This window comes from Bos taurus, chromosome 22 (assembly GCF_002263795.3).
Source record: "Bos taurus isolate L1 Dominette 01449 registration number 42190680 breed Hereford chromosome 22, ARS-UCD2.0, whole genome shotgun sequence".
NCBI classification, from domain to species: Eukaryota; Metazoa; Chordata; class Mammalia; order Artiodactyla; family Bovidae; genus Bos; species Bos taurus.
The window spans coordinates 58,352,096-58,374,621 of record NC_037349.1 but is presented as its reverse complement, the minus strand read 5'-3'; the positions used below and the strand labels follow the sequence as shown (position 1 = coordinate 58,374,621).

General features: G+C 55.7%; 1 protein-coding gene across 2 annotated transcripts in view; it reads left to right on the top strand.

Moving 5' to 3' along the window:
* The window catches only part of FBLN2 (fibulin 2), a 69,266-nt gene that overhangs the window by 23,633 nt on the left and 23,107 nt on the right, over positions 1-22,526 (top strand). For both annotated transcript variants that reach the window (XM_015459704.3, XM_002697131.6), the window contains exon 3: positions 22,357-22,468. In XM_015459704.3, coding sequence (XP_015315190.1) covers positions 22,357-22,468 — 112 coding nt within the window. The remainder of the gene's footprint in view (positions 1-22,356; positions 22,469-22,526) is intronic.

The window sequence follows — 22,526 nt, the reverse complement described above, 5'->3', positions numbered from 1 at the left end:
ATGGCGCATCGCTGGGGCAGCCAGGGCCTCGGTGCCCTCTGGCGTGGGGGGCGGTGGGGGAGGCCTGGTGGGTGGGGGTCAGGGGTCTGATGGCGCATCGCTGGGGCAGCCAGGGCCTCGGTGCCCTCTGGCTGCTTTTGCAGGGGGTGGCTGGGGGATCCCGAGGGAAGGAGGGCCCTTGGGTGAAACTGGGGAGCTGGTAGCTTGGTCCTGCTTGCCCATGGGACCTGCTGAGAGGTGGGTCACAGGGTGGAAATGCCCCTTGGCCACGCTGCCGTGGCAGCCCGGGCCTGGAGAAGGTGGTTGCCAGCCATCGCCCCAGGCCCCACTCGGGCAGGGTTCCGAGCCTTGCCAGGGTTCCCGGCTGCCTCTGGGCGTGTCCAGATGGAACCTGACGGAAGCCACATGCCTGACTGCCCCGCGGGGAGAGGGGCTCTGACGTCTCCTGTCACTCAGGGGCTTCTACCGCTGGGCTGGCAGGATGGAGGGACCCGGGGACCACCCCACCCCGCCCCCCTGAGCACAAGGGCGGGAACCTGGGGTCAGGGTGGCCCAGCTAGAGGCAGCCCCCTCCCCAGAAAAGGACCCCAGTGAAACCTGCAGGCCCCGGGACCCTGTGGGAGGAGGAGCACCCCCGCCCCCGTCGGGACTTTACATCCCTGGATTCTGCTGGGCAGGGGTGTTTGAGTGGCTCGACGTCCAGTTAATAGAGAAGCTTTGACGTTGAGATAGCTGGATGCAAACTGCAGACCCCGTATCACGCTCGAGGCCTATTTTTGCACCGTCGTAAGCTCTCTCAGATCAGAGGCCCTTTCAATCGTCACAGCCGCCCCCTCGGTACACGGTGGAGGAATTGGGGCTGCTTCCCCACCGACACACGTGCAGGAAGTGGTGAGCCCACCTCACCCCCCATTTCTCCACGTCTTCACCCCAACAATCACTTCCGGTGCCCAGCCTGCCTGAGGGCTGTGATGCATGCCAGATGTTCCCCACACCCAGTGTGGCCTTGTCGCCGGGACCGTATAGTTCAGCAGGAGAGAAAACCCCTGCGTCGTGGGAGTGCAGCGGATGTGCTCTGCGGGCCTGTCCAGGGGAGCTGACATCCCTGGAGATCAGGGAGGGCTCCCTGGAGGGAGGGCTCCCTGGAGGGAGGGCTCCCTGGAGGAAGGGCTGTTTGAGCAGGAGGAGCTTTTGACCGGGTGGCAGTGGGGATCAGAGAGTGCGTCTGGCAGAGGCCACAGCAGGTACAGAGGCCCTGCAGGTGGAGAGGAGGTTGGGTTGGAATGAGGCTGTGTGGCTGGGGTGAGAAGAGGCCTGGGAGGTGCCGGGGACCAGCCCCGGCTGATCCAGGGTATTCGAAGGAGAGATGGCGTAGGCGAAGATCAGGAAACAATTGCTTAATTAAATGTTAATTAAGGATATAAAGAGTAATAGAATGAGGATAGCTCAGTAAAATTCAGTGAAGAAAAGAGGCTGAAATAAGGATAGCTCAGTGAGGAAATTCAGTGGAGAAAAGAGGCTGAGTAGCTTGGTTTACGCGGGAGACCAATAAAACTTCAAGACAAGAAGTTTGCACCACTTACGTAGGCCGCAGGCGTCCTTCCATTCTCCCGAAGGAGAGGAGACACTGAGGCCTCCCCGGTTGGATCTTAGAAGCCCGGGCATAATTAGTAAGCATGGCGGGTTCCGCGCTCCAGATGGAGACTCAACCAGAGTGAGAGAGAAAGCGACATGGGGAGACCAGTATTTCGAGAAACTGATCCCAATTCTTTATTTTCCGTGGTCTACGTTTATACACTGAGATGTTATGCAAAAGTCACGCGGGGTCAGCAGTCCTGACTTTTATCAAAGTCAGGTGCTTCATACAAATGTATACAGAGGTCTTAGGGGTGTTACATCATCTTCTGGCCAGGGGGGCCTGCTGACAATTTATGACCCTCTCCTTGTGACAACAGTCAGTCAACCAGGACACTTATTTCTCCAGGGGTGATTATTCTTAAAACAGACGCCACCCAAATAAAGTTACATTCCTATAGGGTGAGGGTGTAGTGGGGTTTAGTTAAGGAAAGAATTTACTTAGCCTAAGGTCTAACGTGATTAATATCAAAGGTTAATACTTATTTCTTCTATATATTCATTAATGTGTGTAAGGGCAGGGGATGTGGAGACTTAGCAACAAACATTGGCTCAACAAATGAAAAACCCTTCACCAATACAGTTTCTAATCAGCCCATTATACTTATACTAATAGTTTTCTAACTTCTCTAAAGAACCTGTTTTTAGAGGGTTTAAAGCATCTCGTGCCTCTCACGGTTGGGAGGCTGTGAGCAATCACATGTGGCCGGACGAGCCTGTCAGGCAGGCTAGAGAACCTTCAGAGGAGTTTGTAGGTTAAAACACTCTTGTCACGCCCAGGAGTTTTTATTGACTGGAGCTCTAGGTTAACTCCTTCTCCGAAAGAGGTGGTGGGGGACAGCCCCCCGTAAAGTCAGAAGTGTAGGTGAGAGCACAAAGTAGTAAAGTAGGCAGGCTCTGGTTATGGGGGTAGATGCTCGAGGATTTCCAGGGGGACTCCTGAGGCTCGATCCCGCCTTTGCGTATGTCGAGCCTCCTTCCTCATGACCTTCGCAGAGTACCTCACTCTGGCCCCCAACAGGGAGGGGCAGGAACTGGGCCCAGGGCAGCAGCGTTACCCTCAGCACGAAGACTGGGGCCTTTCCCCAGGGGCAGGGGGCGCCTCTGCCAGTGTGAGGCAGGAGCTGGTACAGTCTTACTTGGGTCATGGAATGCTTCCTCCGGGTGCAGGGGGCAGAACGTGGGGCCTTCAGCGTCTGGGGTTCTCCAGGGTCCCCCAGAGTCCCCGGGTTGTGGGTCCAGGCAGCAGAGAGACCCGCCCAACCTCTGCCTGGTCCCTGGACGATTGCCGCAGACCGTCCTCTCTGCTGTCCTCTCCAGTCCAGGCATGTGGGAGATTTAAACTCGCGCCGGGTCTGAGAGGTCCCCGAGCACGGCCAGGGGACCCGAGGGAGCCGGGCTGGAAACCCGGACAGCTGAGCCCACGTCCTGTGCGAGAGCGCCTGGCTCCTGGAGTGGCCTGGAGAGGGGGTGTCCCCCCTGCCCCCCACGCCGAGCTCACAGGCAGGCCAGGTAGCCCTGCCCCAGCCCACGGCTGCTGGGAGCAGACCAGGGACCCAGGCCTCCCCCGGCCCCTGCCCGTCCACGCTGAGTCCCCGGGCAAAGCTCGGCCTCGCTCCTCGTGTGACCTGAGGCCTGGGATGCCACCTTTCTGAGCCCCAGGCGCCTCACTGACCCCGCACAGCTGGGCCGGCCCTGCTCTGTCTTGTTTTGTTCAGTCACTCGGTCGTGTCCGACCCTTTGTGATCCCTTGGACTGCAGCACGCCAGGCTTCCCTGTCCTTCACCACCTCCCGGAGTTTGCTCAAACTCCTGTCTGTCGAGTCGACGACACCGCCAGCTGTCTCACACTCTGTCTGCTGTTGGGCTGAGGGTGCACGCCCGTGTCACGGGTTAGTGTCTTTCTGGAAAGCACCTTCGTAAGCCCTCGAGTTTTGCTGCAACGTTTAGAAGACGTAACGTGAACACGAGCTTCCTGGCTTTTGTGAAATTGGCAGCTGTGGGCCTGCCAGGCGCATGTGTCCTGGGGCAGCTGCCGGGGGACCTGACCTGAGGAGGGGCTGCCTGCCCGTCGGGGTGCAGGGGGGCAGCTGGACTGTCCTGGGCTGGTTCCCCTTGCTTTCGTCACTGGCTCGGCCCCAGTTGGCAGCTGGGTGGTGGATGGGTCCTCTGCAGGGGGTGCCTGTCAGGGCACTGAGATGTCCTGTGTGGTGACCTTGGGAGGGTCTGTGTGGTCCTTCTATTCCATGGAAGAGGAACTGGGATTCTGAGAGTGGAGGGGATGGCAGTGCTTTTCTAGAGGTCGTAGTAGAGCTGAGCAGGGGGCCCTCGTCTTCCAGGCGAGGGGTGGGCTCACAGCTCCCATGGGGCACCAGGGCAGGAAGGGGTCCCCGGCTTTGGCTGCCCGCAGAGCCTATGGCACTTGGAGGAAAAGGGCGCATTTCACAGCCGCTCCCCATAGTGAAGGTCTGGCCTGAGGGGGGTTTCTTGGCTTTAGAAAAACAGTTTCCTTCCTTCCTGCCTCCCTCCCTCCCTTCCTTCCTAGACAGCTTTATGAGACATTGTTCGTGCACCAGTAAATCCTCCCATTTAAAGCGTACAATTCAGTAGGTTTTGTCAGGGTCATGAAAACATCATCAGAATCGAATTCTAGAACACTCTGATAACCCCAGAAAGAAACCCCATGCCAGTAGCAGCCACCTCCGGCTTCCTCTTCCCAGCCCCCAGCAGGCTCGGGTTTAGTCGCCATCCGCATGGATTGCATGTGCTGTACGTTCCTGGACATGGAATCACAGAGTACGTGGCCTTTGGGGACTATCCCCGGTTAGTTACTCAGCGTGACTCTGTGGAGTTTCCTTCTGTTGCAGCATGAATCAGGGCTGCATTCCTTCTCGTGGCGGGCATTCCAGCGCGTGGATGGGCCACGTCCCCGGTTAGTTACTCAGCGTGACTCTGTGGAGTTTCCTTGTGTTGCAGCATGAATCGGGGCTGCATTCCTTCTCGTGGCGGGCATTCCCGCGTGTGGATGGGCCACGTCTTTGTTTGTTCATGTGCCAGGTGATGAAGTTGGCACCTTTCAGCTACTGTGAGTGCCACTGCTCTTGCGTTCACTACCTATCTTTGAGTGGACGTGTATTCCTATCTTTGGGGAACGTACCCAGGAACGTAGTATTGCTGGGTCGTCTGGTAACTCTGTGTAACTGTCAGATGAAACACCGAACTGTTAACCCACAGCGGCTGCCCCGCTATCTTCACCAGCACTTGTTATTGTCTGTATTTTTTTAAAAATATGTATTTAGTTTTTCAGTTTTTGGCTCTGCTGGGTTTTAGTTGTAGCCTATGGGACCTGGTTCCCCAACCGGGAATTGAACCCCAGCCCCCTGCGTTGGGAGCCCAGAATCTTAACCACTGGACCACCAGGCAGGCAGTCCCTGTCTGCCTTTTTGAATGTGATGTGTTGAAGTGTTAGGTGATACCTCACTGCGGGTTTCACTGGCGGTTCCCTAAAGGCTAGTGACGCTAAGCTCCTTTTCTCGAGTTTAGACAGCCCTGAATACGCACGTCCGCGTTCCGTTAGCCATCAGAGCAGTGCCATCATCACCGACACGTGGTTTCTGGAAGGTTCTACCGCCTACTTGTAGGAGAAGGGGCAGGCAGGAAGGGGGCCGCCAGTGTTGTTTGGAAAGTACCTTGACCCCGTGGGTCCCTGGCTCAATCTCAGGGACTGCAGGACGTGGGAGCACGCCCGGGAACCACAGGTTCCCACGTGTGTTGGGGGTGTGCACTCGCTTTCACAGATCCAGCGTCGTGCGTGCACCTTTCTGTCCTCTGCGTTCCTCTGTGCACAGCCCACCCTGGGGCTCTCCCTGTCGGCACGTGGGGAGGAGCTCTGCTCCCTGCACGCCCCCGCAGTCGCTCACTGTCCCTGCTGGCGGACGCTCGGTTGTCTCCATTGCCTCAGTGAGCGTCTTCCCGTCATGGCAGGAAGTTGTCGGGTCCGTGTCCACCTGGGTTTCTCTCTTTTCTCTCGGTGAGACGTTTAGCCGATATGATCAGGAGGCCCTCTCAGAAGCGTGCGCCTGTGCGTGCTCCCAGTCACCAGCTGTGCCCCACTCTGCCACCGCTGCTCCAGGGCATCCTCCTGACCCAGGGATTGAAGCTCTGTCCCCTGTGTCCCTGTGTCCCCTGCCTTGGCAGGCATGTTCTTCCCACCGCGCCCCCTGGGCAGCCTCAGAAGCTTGCAGCTCAGTGAGACGTCTCAGAGGTGAACGCCCGCATGCCCAGCACCCAGATCATGAGGCAGCATCCCGAGATGAGCAGGCTCCCCTCTTCTGTGCCCGTCCCCAGAACTGCTGCCCTGACCGCAAACAGCTCTGGGAGTTTTGTGAACGGGGCCGTGTAGTCCTTGCAGCAGCAGCAGCAGCCTGCTCTCTGGGGTGGCGACTTGCGCTCAGCATAGCACTTCATGTCCACATGTTGTGGGTGCCGTGGTGGGTCCTTTTTGTGGTTGAGAGCTGCTCCATGGTGAGGACAGACCCTGGTTGGTGGTTCCTTCTCCTGAAGGGCTGTGGGCTTTTTTCCAGTCTGGACCCTTTGGAGGAGGGCTGCTGTGCTCACGCCACTCCATGTTTTGATGACTGCCTACACGCTTTTCTCCAGGGAGGCGCCAGCCGGCTGCCATGGGCTCTGCTGGCGACCACGGGGTGTGTCCTTCTAACCGGTGCCTGCCAGCTCCCCTGCACTGATGGTACCAGACAGTACTCACACCTGCCGTGTACAGGAATGCCTGTTTCCCTACGTTACTGAGTCAGCAAATATTTATGAGAGCCTCCTGCACGATTCTAGGTGCCAGAGAGACAGCTGAGATCAAAACTGAATGAAGTTGGCACCCCTCACGGGCCTTCCACCCTGTGGGAGGGGGTGCCCACAGCCAGCCGTGAGAACACGTCAGATCTGTGTCAGATGCTGAAGAGACCAAGGAGAGCGCTGAGCATGGCTGCGAGATGCTCGCACCTCGGCCGGAGGGACGTGTCCCCCAGGACTGTTGGTGTTGGCATGCACTCCTCTCTCCCCTGCTTTGGCCGAGGGCCCCCCGGGAGGTCTGCCAGCCCTGTGTGGGGTGCGGGGTGATCTCTCTGCCGTCTCGCCAAACCGGTGACAGTCCTTCCTGCGGGGCACACGCCTCAGTCACGGCATGAATGAAAGCGAGGTCTGCTGCGGCCGCGGAACCTCTGTGGTGCACTGTATGCATTTCTTCCCGATTCCAAGACCACGGGGCGGCCAGGCTCACTGCCCCAGGCTGGGAGTGGCCACTGGGAGGGGCTGCTTTGGGAGTGGTTGTTTCAGGATGGCCCCCACCAGGGCAGCTGCCTCCGCCCCACACGCTCGTTTCCATCGTGGAAACAGGGCTCCCAGGGAAAGGTGAGATGCACATGGGGACTCTCGGACCGGGCTCGGAACCGCCTCAGCCACTGCTTTCTCCACGTCTGCTGCCCGCCGGGCAGGACGCCGGCCTGGGGTCGAGGGTCCCTCTTGATGGACGCTACAGAGGGTTTGGGAAAGAAAGGAAGCACACTGGGTGGTCATTGCAGTGAATCTACCCCAGGCCGGTGCTCTGGGAACCTCATCTCAGCCCCCAAACAGCCTTCCAGCGAGTCCCCTCCCACCACGGGACATAGCCCATGGCCCAGCAGCGAGCAGTGGTAGGCCAGCTGCGGATCCAGGTCCTTCTGACCCTTGGGGGTCCCTGGCCTGGTCCCCAAGGCTGAAGCTGCCCTTCCCCACGCTGGCTGTGTGACCTCAGGCACATCGCTTCACTGCCCCGGGCCTCGGTTTTCTCGTCTGTACAGTGGGCTTCCTGAGGGCTCCCTGCTAGGGTGCGTTCTCAGCTGGCAGGAAGCTGGCGCCACGTGCTGGGGTCTGCCGCGTAGCAAGGTTGCCCTCACGCTGGTGTCCCGGGCGCTCCACTGGAGGGCAGCCCCTCTGAGCTCCAGGCTGCTTCCCATTCATCCCCCAACTGGCTCTCCTGAGGCCCAGCCAAGCCCCCTGGACCTCCTGCGCTGTGAACCTTCCAGAGCCTGGGTGCCTCGTGACCTGCAGCTCAGAGGTGGGGGCAGTGGGCTCCCCCGGGGGAGTGTCAGCCCCATCGTCCTCCAGCGCCTCCTGCAGGCGGGGCCGGGGTTGTACAGCCTCGGGCCCCTGGTCGTCCAGCGTCTGGGGCCTCCAGGAGGAGCTTCTGTCCGGCCAAGGTCAGCTGTGCATGGACCGGGTGTCTACTGGGCCCTCCCTGCCTGCTCCGGGATCTCCATGCAGGGAAGTTGGGTGTGGGACTGAGTTGTACTGGTCATGAGCCAGCTTGGTCCTCCGAGGGTGAGTCCCTGGGTGAGAGCCCTGCCTCTGAGTCTCTGGCTGTGTGACGTCAGGCGATGAACGCACCCTCTCTGAGCCTCAGTGTCAGCATTGGTGAGATGGAAGGGTAAGCTCTCCCCGCCAAGGATTACTGACCAGCGAAGAGGGGACGACCGCCTGCTCAGAGCAGCTGCTGTGGCCTGAGCTCCATTCTATCCCTGCCCCGGGGCCCAGGACTCTGGGTGGTGGGCTGCGGGTTTGTTTCTGCTTAAGTAAACAGATGTGGCCTTTTCTGGGGCCAAGAGTTGTCCCTCTGGTGAAGAGGCAAAGGGGCCGGGCCTCGTAGGGTTGGCTGGGGGCGTTCAGCGGCTTACTGCCTGCCCCCACCCCTGCCTGCTCCTCCAGCACCCCCAGATGTGTAGAGATTTCCCCCCACTCCCCGCCAGGCTGGCCCCTGCCCTGCACCTTCATTCTGGCACCTGCCCACGGACTCAGCCCCCATCCTGGGGGGTCCCGCCTTGGGCGGCACAGCCTGGCCATGGGCTGACATCCCAGAAACGGGGAGTGTCTCCTCCTTCAGCCTCGGTCGGGCTGCGTACGCATCCCGTGGCAGGCGCTGTGGTCCTCCCTGGACACGTATCGGTTGGGGTGTTACCGCCCGGGACACCCATAACGTGGAGGGCTGTCATCCCCACCTCACGGCCGAGGTGCCTGAGGGACAGAGAGGTGATGTCCACGTGCAGGGTCACTGAGGGCGGTGAAGCGGATATTTGCCGACTGACCGCCAGTGGCACCTCCTGGGGTTCGTCCAGCTGCCTGGCCCGGGGAGGGGCTGGTTTTCCCTGTGGTCAGAAAATCGAGGCTCCAGGTGCCCAGCTCCAGCATCACTGCAGAATGAGAGGGGACGAGGCGGCATGACCTGTCACTTTAGATTTTCCAAAAGATGCCTCGGATCTGGAATTTTGAATCAAGTCTGCAGATCTGTAAATGTATATCAAGGCCCCAGCAAAGTGTGCAGTGGGCACCAGCTTGCTGCCATGGTTTAGACTCACAGAGCGCCAACTGCCCCTAATTATACGTCTGGGACACAGAGGCCGACGGGGGGTCTGGCAGACTTCACAGCGAGCTCAGAGGGTGGGGTCTCCAAAGCTCCAACTCCTGGCCCAGCGGAATCCAAGTCCAGAAAATAGGCTCTAGGCTCCTGGAGAGGGTGACCGAGGGGGCTGCAGAATGAGCGCACTGCAATGGGGGCGGTCACCCCCGGCCTGGAGGGGGGCTGTGACCTTAGGCCTAGGCGGCTGTGCCCAAGCGGGGACCCAGCTCCGTCCACGGTGAGCAGGCCAGGCGGTGGATCAGGGTCAGCTGGACGCCACCTTGCAGCCGGGGAGCGGCGTGTGCTTCCTGAGACAGGCAGCCCCAGCTCAGTGCGCCAGGGTGGCTCGCGGGCCCATGCTGGAGGGAGGCATGAGGGGCAGACGCCGACTGCCGGGTGGAGGAGCTGTGGGAGTCAGAGTGGAGGCTGGGCCATGGAGACCTGCTCAGAGAGGGGAGAGGCCGGCCTGTTTCTTTCCTGCCAAGTTGGCCCCACCTGGTCAGGTGGGTGGCCTCGGGGGTGGGGGCTGGTCGCTCAGGGAAGGTCTCGTGATTCCTTGCCCATCACCGCCTGGCCCCCAAATCCTGGATCCCGGAACAGAGAGGCTGAGGGTGTTGTCTGTGGTGGCCCAGCCTGGGGGAGGCAGAACAGGGCTCCGGCTTCCCAGCTCTGCTCCCAGTGACATCCAGTTTAGGGTCCTCAGTGGGGGTGAGGGTGTTACCCATCTCTTCACGGTCCCTTCACTTTGAATATTCGCCAGACACTGCAGACTGCGGGGGATGGGGACAAAGGATGGAGATATTTGTGGGTGGGGTGGGGAAGAGATCTGGCCAAGATCTAGGTTGGGTAGGCCACGTGTGTGGGTTATGAGAAACGGAAAGTCGCTGGGCGGGGTCGCTGGGAATTTGGTTCCAGAAGGACCCCAGCCTGGCCCAGTGGCATCCCACTTGGGAACACTGGAAACCTTGCAACCCCTGACCCTTGCCCAGTATGCACCCCCCCACCACCCTACCCCACTGCCTCATCTGATGACGGACTCCAGGGTGCCCGCTGCCCCTTCCCCAGCCAGGATTTTTCATGTCCCCTCTGCTGATGCTCTGCTTCCTGTTTGCGTCTCATCTCAGAACAGAAAAAAAACTTGTCCAGTTTTTTTATGTGATTTTTTTTTCTTTTTTTTTTTCTTATTTTATTTTATTTTTAAACTTTACATAATTGTATTAGTTTTGCCAAATATCAAAATGAATCCGCCACAGGTATACATGTGTTCCCCATCCGGAACCCTCCTCCCTCCTCCCTCCCCATACCATCCCTCTGGGCCGTCCCAGTGCACCAGCCCCAAGCATCCAGCATCGTGCATCGAACAATGTTTTTGATGAGTCAGTTTTATTAAGATGGAAATTGAAGTTATATTTACATTTCTCTTAGAGTAAATACTGGCTCTGGAAAACCCAAATTGCCTTACAGATAAACATCTTCTCTTATTAAACTGTGTGCATGTACAATGAACTGGTAATTAAACTATCTGGAAAGAACAGGAAAATAGAATGATGTCGTTTACAAGATTCGTCTATAAAACAAAAAGCTATCCCAAGAACTGGAATGCCATCAGACTCTAGTTTGAGCCAAAGCATCGTCTGGGGTAGCGGCCGTTTCTGAAGCTCATAATGAACAAGAGCGAGTTCATAGTTCTTTCTAAGGAGAACAGAATCCATGTCAGATGTCTTGGTTTTTCTGCAGTGTGAGTTACACTGCAAGCCTGTGCTGGGGTACAGGGGTCTGCAGAAGCCTCTAGAAGCACAGCAAGGGAGTGCCCCCACATCTGGGGCCACCAGGAGCCTCGGCAGGGGCTGGGCTGGCCGGTGGCCGAGGTGAGCCTGGGTGGAGGGAGGGACAGGTCTCCTTCCAGACGAAGGCCACTCTCATGGGCGTCCAGCCTCGGTCACGTGCCCTGCGTCAGGAAGATGCTTGCAGTGGTCTGCTTCTAGACTCCTCTCCCAGTGACTCGTTCATTCTTAGGGTGTGAGCTGTCCACTGCAACGTCCAAGTGCTTGGGTCTCGTTGTTCCTTCCTTGTTTCTGGGAAAGTTATCTTCTCAGAGAACAAGGCTGGTCCCGTTCAGTTTGTCAGCGTTTGCCTGCAGGTTCCATGTGCCCAGTGGCTCTTTCTGGGGTGGCATCCGCTAACCATGGTGCCCGGGCCCCACACACCTCTTAAACAGAGCAGAGCCTGTCAGGAGTCTCTGCATGGCCCTGATCAGGGCAGCCTGCTTTCCTACAAGCGGCTTTTCTCTTTTCTGTGGTGTTGGCTTCTCATTGATAGTGAGGGTACCAACAGCCCTAGCTCTTTCAAATGCCCACGACAGACCCACACCCCTACTCCCTGGGAGGCCGGGAGGGTAGGACTTGTGCTGGTCATGCGACCACCCCCTACCGCCTTCCAGAGCTTCCCAGGACTGGCTGGAAGCCTGGCACAGCCCGTCCACATCAACAAAGCCCACCGTAGAGCCTGCAAGTAACTGCGGCTCTGCCAGCCACGGCAACCAGCATCTCAAGTACCACCTGCTACGCCAGCCCCCACCAGGTTGGGACAGACCCTCTAAGCGCTTGGGCTCGGGAAAGAAATCTCAGACCCGTAACTGTCCATGGCTTGTTCTTTCTCTCTGGTTTCAGTTACCACATGCACATGCGTGTGTGATGGACCCGGTTGAGTCTGGCACAGTATTTGCAACAGAAATAAAGACATCTCTGGGTACATTGCTACATGCTGTGGTCCTCCACCTAACAGTCGCAGCGCCCTCCTGCTGCGTGCATACTTCTCCGCCAGTCCCCAGAGAGCTGCCTCCAGTCCCTTTTGTAAAGGAGTATCTAATCAGGGACGATGAGATCTTTTCCGGTTCGTGTTGTTTTATTTCTTGAATTTCCTTCTTTCTGAAAGCTTTTATTAAAGAATACCATGGAGGCTCTGGAGCATCTTTTCATCTAGATTAATTTAATAGTACTCCCTTAAAACTTTCTTATGTCTTACTATATAGTTCTATAAAGTATCATGTCTGTAAAGCACAGGGATCTTCATAAAAAAAGCTTAGTAGGTTCCAGGCATCTCCACCCGGATCAAGACACAGAACATCTCGAGTGGGCCAGACTCTTCCTGGTGTCCCTTCTCGGCCGGTTCTGCTCTCCCTCCCCCCGCCCCACCCCCACCATGGAGCCACAAGGCTGACTTATCGCTATCAATGACTCCTGCCTATTCTTGAATTTATTCTGTGTAATGGGAACCATATGATACGGTTTCGCTTGTGTTTAACTTCTTGAGTTCAGGACCATGTGTTTGAGAGTCATCCAGACTGCTGCGTGTAGCAGTAATTCATTTTAAAATGCTGCTCTTTATTGCTCTGTCGTAGGGATAAATCATAGTTCATTGATCTGTCGTGGTGTGGATGGAGGTTCGGGCTGTTTCTGGTGAGTGAATGCCGTGGCTGTGGACATTCTGTGTGTTTCCGAAGGGCGTCCACCCAGCAGAGGAATTGCTGCATCGGAGCTGTGGCCAGCCCTGCCAGTCTTCCAGAGTGTCACCGGTTTCTGTCCCCACCAGCCGTGAGCAAGACTCCAGCTGTCCCCGTCTTTGCCGACACTGGATGTGGTCTGTCTGTTTCATCATCGCCAACCTGGTGGCCGTGTAGCCGGATCTCACGGTGGCTTTAATTTGCATTCCCTCGCATCTGATGACGTTGAGCACATTTTCATATTACTGTTGAACAGTTTGTTGTTCTTTGCCCGTTTCTAAATTAGGTTTCTTTGTCTTGCCAGGGCCTAGGAATTCTTGAGATGTTCTGGGGATACATCTTTAGCTGGGTCACAAATGCCTCATCTCATTCTCTGACTTTTCTTTCCACTCTCATGATGACATTTTCTGATCAGCACATTGCAGACGCTGTCTTCTGAGGAATGAAGGCTTCTCAGTTTCGTGAAATGCACTTTATTGACCTTTATTTTTATGGTAATGTATTTTTTGCCCTTTTCAAGAAATCTTTGTCTACCCTGGAGTCATGAAAATATTTTCCTTTGTGACATTCTAGATCTTTTAACTTATTTCACCTTCCACATCAGAGCTCGTTTGTTTCTCTGGGTGAAGTGAGTAGGAGTCAAAATTCCTTCCTTTTTCTGTACAAAAGCTTTTAGGTTTAATCAGGTCCCACTTGTTTATTTTTGTTTTTATTTCCATTACTCTAGGAGGTGGGTCACACAGGATCCTGCTGTGATTTACGTCAGAGTGTTCTGCCTATGTTTTCTGCTAAGAGTTTTATAGTTTCTGGTCTTACATTTAGGTCTTTAATCCATTTTGAGTTTATCTTTGTGTGTGGTGTTGGAGCGTTCTCATTTCATTCTCTTACACGTAGCTGCCCAGTTTCCCGGCACCAACTGACTGAAGAGGCTATTCCCTCATTGTCTTCTTGGTTCCTTTGTCAAAGATAAAGTGCCCACAGGCGCGTGGGCTTATCTCTGGGCTTTCCATCTTGTCTGTATCTCTGGTTTTGTGCCAGTACCATACTGTCTTGATTCAAATGGATATTCAGTTGCCCCCAGTCTGGGTGTTGAGAAGCCCGTCTCCCCGCCAGCCCCCAACCCTACCCACTGCAGTCTCCTTAGTCAGGATCTGGTGCGTGTGAGTAGGTTTTTTCTGATCTCTCTTTTCTGTTCCATGGTCAAGCTGTCTTTGCACACTGCCCTGAGTTACTGGAGTCCCTTGGGAACTTTTGCCGTCTGGCTGCCTGACTACCCCTGGCTGGGCGTGTGGTCGGGGCTGCTGTCTGCTCACCTCTAAAACGGGGCTGGGGATGGGACCTTGTCCTGTACCTGGAGGGACGGTGCTGTGGCTGCAAGCTGGCGCCCACCAGGCCAGAGATCTACCAGTGAGCCAGGGTGGCCGGGCACCTCCCAGGTCAGGCTGGGGTAGTCAGCGATCTAGCCAGTGAGCCAGGGTGGCCGGGCACCTCCCAGGTCAGGCTGGGGTAGGCGGTGATCTGGCCAGTGAGCCAAGGTGGCCAGGCACCTCCCAGGTCATGCTGGGGTAGTCGGCAGGTGGGCGGGGTGCTGACTCGGGGGAGGGAGTCAGTGGGCACCCCCCACAGGGAAGCTAGGCGGTGAGAGGGGCTGTGAGGGGCGGCGGTGCTGGGGGCCTCCTGCCCTGGGGGAGGGATGGAGGCCTCTCTGAGGGGCTGGATGGCCTGAGCCTGGCAGCTGGGCTCAGCCCAGCCACTCCTGCTGGTTCTCAGCCATCGTGTCCGGGATCCTGGGGCGGGAAGACAGCGCTCAGAGTCTCGCTTGTCTGCCCATCTTCCAGTCACTGTGAAAGGCGTCCAGGCACAGCCAGGGCCTGCAGGTGACCCCTCCCCCCAAGAGCACGGAGCACTGGCGCCTCAGCGTTCCCCGGGCTGTTTGCTCAGGCCCCGCAAACATCCTGTCCAAACAGGGCGCTGGTGGCGGTGGCCGCCCATCACCCTGCAGGTGGACATTTTTCTGCAGCATTTCCAAAGCCGCCATTCTCTAGGGCTCTGATGTCTGGGAGAGGGCACCCTCTGGAGGGGTCACGGCCTCCGGGCTGGATTGTTCTGGGCCCCCCCGTTTCCTGTGATCAAAGGAGGTTAGAGTCCCCAGAAGCTCAGGGTCTTTTTTATAACAGTACTTTTCTTCAATAGGCGATACCTGCCTGCGATAAGGAAAAGACATAAAAAGTACAAAGGAGGCCAACAGTGAATGACGGGGTGCTGCCTCCCCGCCAGGGCCGGGCCCTCGCTGGGCACGCACTGCTACCCCCTCCTGAAACCCTCCGTGTATGTGCCTGTGTCCCTTTGGAAAGGTCCTGCTGAGTCGTGCCTGACTCTCGGCGACCCCACGGACTGTAGCCCACCAGGCTCCTCTGTCCATGGGATTTTGACAGGCAGGAATGTTGGAGTAGGGTGCTATTTCCTCCTCCAGGTTTGAAGAGGTCGGCAGTGGCTTACTAGACGCTGCTCAGCGTGAAGCCTGTCTTCTTTGCTCTTTGTCGTCTGTTGGGAAATTGTTGCACGGAGTTGCATGAAGATCTCACACGGAGCACGTCCTTTTTGACACTCGTGTGCGATGCGGCGGTCATGACACCAGCTGTTTCATCGCTGCCCTGTCGGCGGGGCTGGCTGGGCCTGCATCTTCGCTGTCTCACGTTCCGGGGCAGCTGGTATCCAGGACTTGCATGTGAGTGCCCGCTGTGACCTGTGAGCTGTTAGATTTCTCAGAGGGGAGGCACTACATCACCCCTCTGTTTCTGCGCTGTGTGCGTTATTTTCTCCCTGTTGTGGTTAACAGCACGTAGCGTAGCGCTCGGAGTTGTAACTGGTTTTAAACGTACACATCCGTGGCGCTAGGTACGCCCACCCTGTTATGTAACCATCACCACCCTCCCCACCGTCCAGCTCCCGAGCGTATTCTCTTCTTCCCAAACGGAACCTCTGTCCCCGTGAAACACTAACCCCCCCATCCCTGCCCGCTGCCCTCAGTAACCTCTCCTCTGCTTTCTCTCTCTGTCACTAGAATCCTATGTAAGTAGAATCCTCTGTGTAAGTAGAATCCTCTGTAAGTAGAATCCTATCACACTTGGCCTTTGGTGTCTTGCTTGTGGCACTTTTAGGGACAAAGTTGTTCAGGACTCTTTGCATCTTCAGTCTGAGAATTTTCTAGCCAGATGATCTTTTCCAGTAATGCCTTTGTTATGGGGTATTTGTGAGTAGAGGAGCATGGGGCACTTGCTGGACGGTGGCGGAAGGGCTCGAGGTGGGTACCACCTACCACAGCACCAGCCGTGGGGGCAGAGGCTGCGGCCGCCTGCCCGGTCACCACCATCCTCACTTCTGCAGGCATGAGCGCCTCGTGTTCGTGACAGCATCATCGCCTCAGAAGGCGCTCTGCCCTTCTGTGGGTTGGAGCTTCCCCTGAGAGGAAGCTCAGTGTCTGGCCATGACGGCTGCTCCCTCGAGGCTGTGTCTCTGCGGTTTGCCGTGTCTTCGTGGGGCATGGTGTGCCGTGTGCCCCTTTGCACCACATGGACCTGCCCGCGTGTCCACCTTCTCTTGGCCACAAATTCAGAGACAGGAAGCAGAACAGAGGTCACTGAGGGTAGGGGGCAGGGGCTGGGGAGTCCAGGAAGGTCCTGAGGTTAGCGCAGGGACGACCCGGGGAGACGTGGTCTGGGGAAAGTCAGTTACTGGACAGACCTTGGCCGTGGGAGCGCCAGAGGGTGCCCCGGGCTGATCACTCAAACACATGTGCAGGAGCAAGCCCAGACAAGCTCTGCCAACCAGGGTGTGGACGCACGGAAGAGCCCTGGGGCCAGAACTCTGTGGGCTTGGTGCCCAGGAGCTTAAAAAGAGCCCGAGAGGCGAAGCTTGCGACCACAGAGGGGGTGATGGGTGGGGCGGGGGTCCTGGGGGTGCTGGGTCTGGACGAGGAGCCGGGGTCCACACCTGCTGGTCTTTGCTGGCCCTGCCTCCCGCTCCCGCGCTGCGGACAGTACCGGGCAGTGCTAGGCTTGGTCCTGAGCTGATTCCCCACCCGCTCCAAGTGGGTGGCCCTCCCAGGCTCAGGGGTCATGCCCCTGAGTTCCTTTGTCTGAGAAAGGGGGGAAGCCAGCGTGGGGAAGACTAGGACAGAATGGTGGGAAGGCTGCCAAGTGCAGGCTGGGACCTGGCGTCTGCTGGAGGGGCGGGGGCAGGAAGGGAGCCTGCTCCGTCCACAGGGCAGAGAGCCTCCTCCCGGGCTGGCGCTGAGATTCTCAGACAGGGCCTCCAGGATCGGCTGCATCAAGCCGCCCCGGCGCCCAAGTGGAGAAGCTGAGGCTGGAGATGGGAAGTTGAGGTGTGGGACGTCCAGCTCCCCGCCTGATCTCGAGTGGGCCTGACAGCGGTTCCCACCCCTCATAAATGCCTGTGGAGATCAAAGCGCCTGGCTCCCACCTGGCTCCTGGCCGGCACTCAGCGCATTCCAGCCGATGGTGTTACCCTGATACGGCACCCATCTCCTGCCATCTGGCTGAGCCCCAGGGGTCTGTTGCAATCTGCTAATCTTTAAGGCCGTCTTGGAGAAGGCTTAGGAAGAAAGAATTCAGTCCAGTGAAAGAAAGGACGTTGTGTGCTGAGCTGAGCGGAAAGGGACAAGCTGCCTGGATAGAGTGAGCTCCCCACCACCAGAGGTGTTCAAGCAAGGCGAGACTCCCACGTGCCTGGAGTGGGATGGGAGAGGATTAAGTGTGGGTGGTGGCGTCACTCTCAGGGGCCACAGAGACTCAGGCCCCTACCCTGAGGGGACGAAACAGACAAGTGAAAAAGTAAGCTCATAAATAACAGGAGGGTCTCACATAGTGATACGCGCTGTGCGGAGACTGGAAAGTGAGTGACGTGATAAGATTGGGGCCGTGTTTTACCATCGGGTGTTTTCAGCTTTTATCCAGTTGCTTGGATTAAGGTTTTCCTTTTTGCTTGTGAATTGTATTTTCTTTTTCCCCTAGCTCTATTGAGATGTTTAACTGTTGTTCAGTCTGTGAGTCGTGTCCAACTCTTTGTGACCACACGAACCGCAGCATGCCAGGCTTCCCTGTCCTTCACTATCTCCCTGAGTTCACCCAAACCCATGTCCATTGAGTCGGTGATGCCATCCAGCCATCTCATCCTCTGTCATCCCCTTCTCCCCCTGCCTCCAATCTTTCCCAGCATCAGGGTCTTTTCAAGTGAGTCGGCCCTTTGCATCAGGTGGCCAAAGTATTGGAGCTTCAGCGTTAGTCCTTCCAGTGAATATTCAGGATTGACTTCCTTTAGGATTGACTGGTTTGATTATTGAGATATAACTGCTGTATAATATTGTGTAGATTTAAGGTGTACGATATGATGCTTTGATATACACATAAACAGTGAAGTGATGATTACAGCTAGGTTGGTTAACACATCCGTCGGCTCGTATAGGTCTCGTTTTTGTTCTTGTTTGTGCTGAGAACGTTTCAGATCTCTCATGGGGTGTTCAAGTGCGTAGCACAGCGCAGGTAACTGTAGGCACCGTGCTCCGCATTAGGTCCTGGGACCTACTCGTCGTGTAACCGGAAGCTTGCGTCCTTTGACCAACACCTCTCCGTTCCTCTAACTGCTCACCTCGCCTCGCCACCCACCCCAGTTCTCGGCGACCATTCTACTCTTTCTGTGAGCTTGGCTGTTTTAGATTCCATATGTAAGTAATATTACAGTATTTCTCTTTCTCCATCGGACGTATTTCACTTAGCGTAATGCTCTCAAGGTGCACCCCGTTGTTGCAGATGGTAGGATTCCCTTCTTGTTTATGGCTGAGTAATACTCGTGTGTGCGTGTGGTGCTTTATTCACTGTCGATGGACACTCAGGTTGCTGCTGCGTCTTGGCTTCTATAAACAGTGCTGCTGTGCACATAGGGACGCACGCATGTTTTTGAGTTTGTGCTCTTGTTTCCTTCAGATAAATGCCCAGAAGTGGGGTAGATGCGAGTTCTGCCCTTAATGTTCTGAGGAGCCCCCACACTGCCCACAGTGGCTGCCCCAGCTTGCATCCGCACCAGCAGCGTAGGAGGGTTCTCCCTTTTCTCCGCAGCTTCAGCAACACCTGCTGTCTCTTGTCGTCTGGGTGACGTGACAGCCGTCCTGCCCGGCGTGAGGTGGTAGCGCGTCGTGGTTTGACTCCGTTTCTCTGATGACGAGTGATGTTAGCGCCTTGTCACACCTCTGGCCACTCACATATCTCTAGGAAAACGTCTCTTTTAGTCCTTTGCCTACCGTGAAAATAATTTTCGGTTTGCTGTTGACTTGTATGGGTTCCTTATATATTCTTGTTAACCCTCTTATCACATACCTGGTTTTCAGCTGTGTTCTCCCACTTCATAGATTGTCTTCATTTTCTTGACTGCTTCTTTGGCTGCAAAAAGTCTTTTCAGTTTGACGTAGTACCGTCTGTTGACGTTTGCTGCTGTTGCCTGCACTTCAGGCATCATTACCAAAAATTTGTTGCGAAGACCACTGTTAAGGATCTTTTCCCTCTGTGGTTTCTTCTAGGAGTTGTATGGTTTGAGTAAATCGTTTTGAGTTGATTTTGGTATATGGTGTGAGGTGAGAGTCCAGTTTAATTCAGTGGATTTTATTTCTGAAGAAGCCTCTCTTTATCCTAAAGTTATTTCCTTAGGTTTTCTTCTAATACTGCCCTTATAGATGTGGAATTTATTTTTGTGTGTGATGTGGGGTAGATACCAACACCAGATATTCAGTCCTTTCCCCACTGGGTATGAATGCCACCTTTATCGTATACTAAATACCCACGTACACGTAGTTCTGTTTCTGAATTTTATTTTGTTGCATTCATCTCTTTGTCTTTTTAATTATTAAAACTTTAAGGTGTGCTCCTCTTTATTTCTTTTCATGGATTTTCTTGGGTATTCTTAAGACATATCCTCTTTGCGGTGAATTTTAGAATCAACTTGATAAATTTCATGACGAGCTGTTTTGGACCTCGGGGATTCCACTGAAGCTGTAGATTAAGTAAAGGAAAATGGACATCTTTAAGGTCTTTAACCTTCTCATCTAAATACATATTGTACATTTCTAACAAAGTATGTGGTTATATCTATGGTGGTTGTTCAGTCACTAAGTCGTGTCCGACTCTTTGCGACCCCCTGGACTATAGCACGCCAGGCTCCTCTGTCCCCCACTGTCTCCTGGAATTTTCTGAAATTCATGTCCTTTGAGTTGGTGATGCTATCCAGCCATCTCATCCTCTGCTGCCCCCCTTCTCCTTTGGCCTTCAATCAAGGTCTTTTCCAATGAGCTGGCTCTTACCTATTAGCCGATTTTTTTCTTCACATAGATTTAGTGTATTTACCATAGATTTATTTCCAGGTTTCTTTTTAGTATGGAACTTCTTTTCTTTTACCTTTTCTATTTAATTGTTGCTGGTGTATGGTAAAGCCACTACTTTGTATGTGTTGAATTTTTCTACCAAATAATAATAATTAGCATTCATTTTCGTACTGTGTCAACATTGATTCCTTTGGACTTTGTAGAGAAATGAAACCATAACATCTGCAGGGAACGACAGTCATGTCTTCTTTTCTAATGTTTCTGCCGCCTCTTTTCTTTTTCTTGCTTTATTGTGTCTGCTGGCATCTCTCAGACAGCGTTAAACAGGAGGATGAGTGGATACTTTTCTGCCTGCAGTGGGGCACTGTCTGCTGTTTCACCACTGGGCGTGATGTTTGTTACTCGTTTTGGTAGACACTGATTTTCAGGAATGTTTTGCACGCCTCCTGGTGCCTCAGAACAGCCTTCAGGTTGATGTCAAAGCCTACTGCCCCTGCTTTCAGAAGGGAAATTGAAACTCAGGAAAGCTCGGTGACTTGAAATGCACACTACGCCAATGACGCAGATGGTTCTTGGTGAGCTCTCCGTTGCCAGAACCTTGCAGGCTGCTGATGTGTCCTGATGCCTTTCTTCCTCAGCGCTGCTGGGTTCTGTGAACTGCTCAAGGACATTTAGAGGTCCTCATAGGCTTTGGCAGCTGTGCAGCTGTGGGTCTGCATAACAGAGCAGGGCTCTGAGTCTTCAGGGAAGAGAGATGACTGTGCACGGCAGCCCCGAGTTGTGGACCCAGGTACGACGTTATTCTGTGAAGCTTTGCTGCCCCTCAGCACGTACATAGGCGTCCAAGTTAGGCTTCGTCTTTGAATGTCATTTGTTTTCAGACTGCGGAGGCAAATGGTTGCATCAATTACCTCCCTCATTTCCTGGTTCCTTATCATCTTAGCAGGACTCTCTCGTTTTATTTATTTATTCCTGTTTATTACCGACTCGATGAAGATGAGTTTGAGCAAGCTCTGGGAGTTGGGGATGGACAGGGAGGCCTGGCGTGCTGCAGTCCACGGGGTCGCAAAGCGTTGGACACGACTGAGCGCCTGAACTGAACTGATCCTCTTTCCCCAGGGCCACCTCTCCCTCCGTCTCAGCCTAGGCAGTGGTTTTCCTCAGTCTGTCTGGATTGCTTTTTTGCTTTTCTGGGTTCCTGCACGTGTACACTTGTGATTTGCACGCAGCCTTCTCAGTGCCGTTCCCGCCCAGTGCTCTGATCCCTGCTGCTGCTGGTTGCCGTGCGTGTTTGTGTCCAGGTTCAGTGTTGTGCAGACATCTCGCCTGCTGCTTCTGACGGCCGTGGGGCCCTCCGTGGAGGACGTCCCCACGTTCCGTCCACGACTCCCGCAGTGATGAGCACTCCGGCTGCCTCCTCACCACTGGCATAAGCCTCACTGAAGTGAGCGTCCTCGAGCTGCTGGAATGTGGGTCCGTGCGATGATGACTGTCCTGCCGTAGACACCGGGAGCAGGACCGCTGGGCCCGGGACGCCGATGCGCCTAACTGTGTCCGAGGGGCCAGGTCTCCACCCGGACTGGCTGCTGTGGTCACCTCTCCTGCGCCCAGGGCACCAGGGCTCCCGCCTGTGCCTGGCATTCATCACTGTTTCCCATTTTTCTGGTTTCACAGATACTCTATTTTGGGGGTTGATTTTTTTCATGTTTATTTCTAGGAGGTTACTGTATTTCTCAGTAACAACTCTTTGTCAGTATAGACGCTCCAAAAACACCTCCTAACCTGTCAACAGTCTGCTGTATTTATCCACGGAGTTCTTGGTTATTCAGAGAATGTTAATTCTGAGGTAGGAAAAGGCATCCATGTTTTAACCTGTGGTCCATGCCTTTAAGACCTTCTCCCAAGCCCCAGCTCCTCCTGCCCTCCACAGTCATCACACCCGTCCTCCCCAAGAACTTTCCCCGATGATGATGCCACTGCTCATGTGTTGGTGTCTTATCTGGTCCCTCAGAGGCAGAGTCTGGGTCGGAGGTCCTTGGGCACTTTGTGGTTCGTTCGGTGAAACTGCCCAGGGAGGGGACCGGGGAAGGAGCTGATGATACTCCGGTCCCACTGGGCTGTCCCCTTGGAGATGGAGTGGGTCCGTGAACCCCACCTGGCCGGCTCCCCCCGGCTGGACTTGCCCGCCCAGGCAGCTCTGCAGAGACGGTCGTGCCTGCGAGCTGCGGGCTAGCAGCCCGCGTGGTTGGCAGCAGGTGGGCGAGGCCGCTGCCCAGCGATGGACGGGGATCTGGCCAGGCGCCGGCAGCCTCCGTACCTGCCGGGCCTGCACGCCTGGGCACCACGGGCCCCCTCCAGGCACTGACTCTGCCCGCGTTGCTGCCCACAGTGTCCACGAAGGACCTGATCGAGACGTGCTGTGCGGCTGGGCAGCAGTGGGCCATCGACAGCGACGAGTGTCTGGACATCCCCGAGAGCGGCGCCGAGGGCGATGCATGCAGGTAGGCGGAGCCGGCTCCGCGTCCCGTGTCCCCAGCCCCGGACCCCACGCTGCCCCGG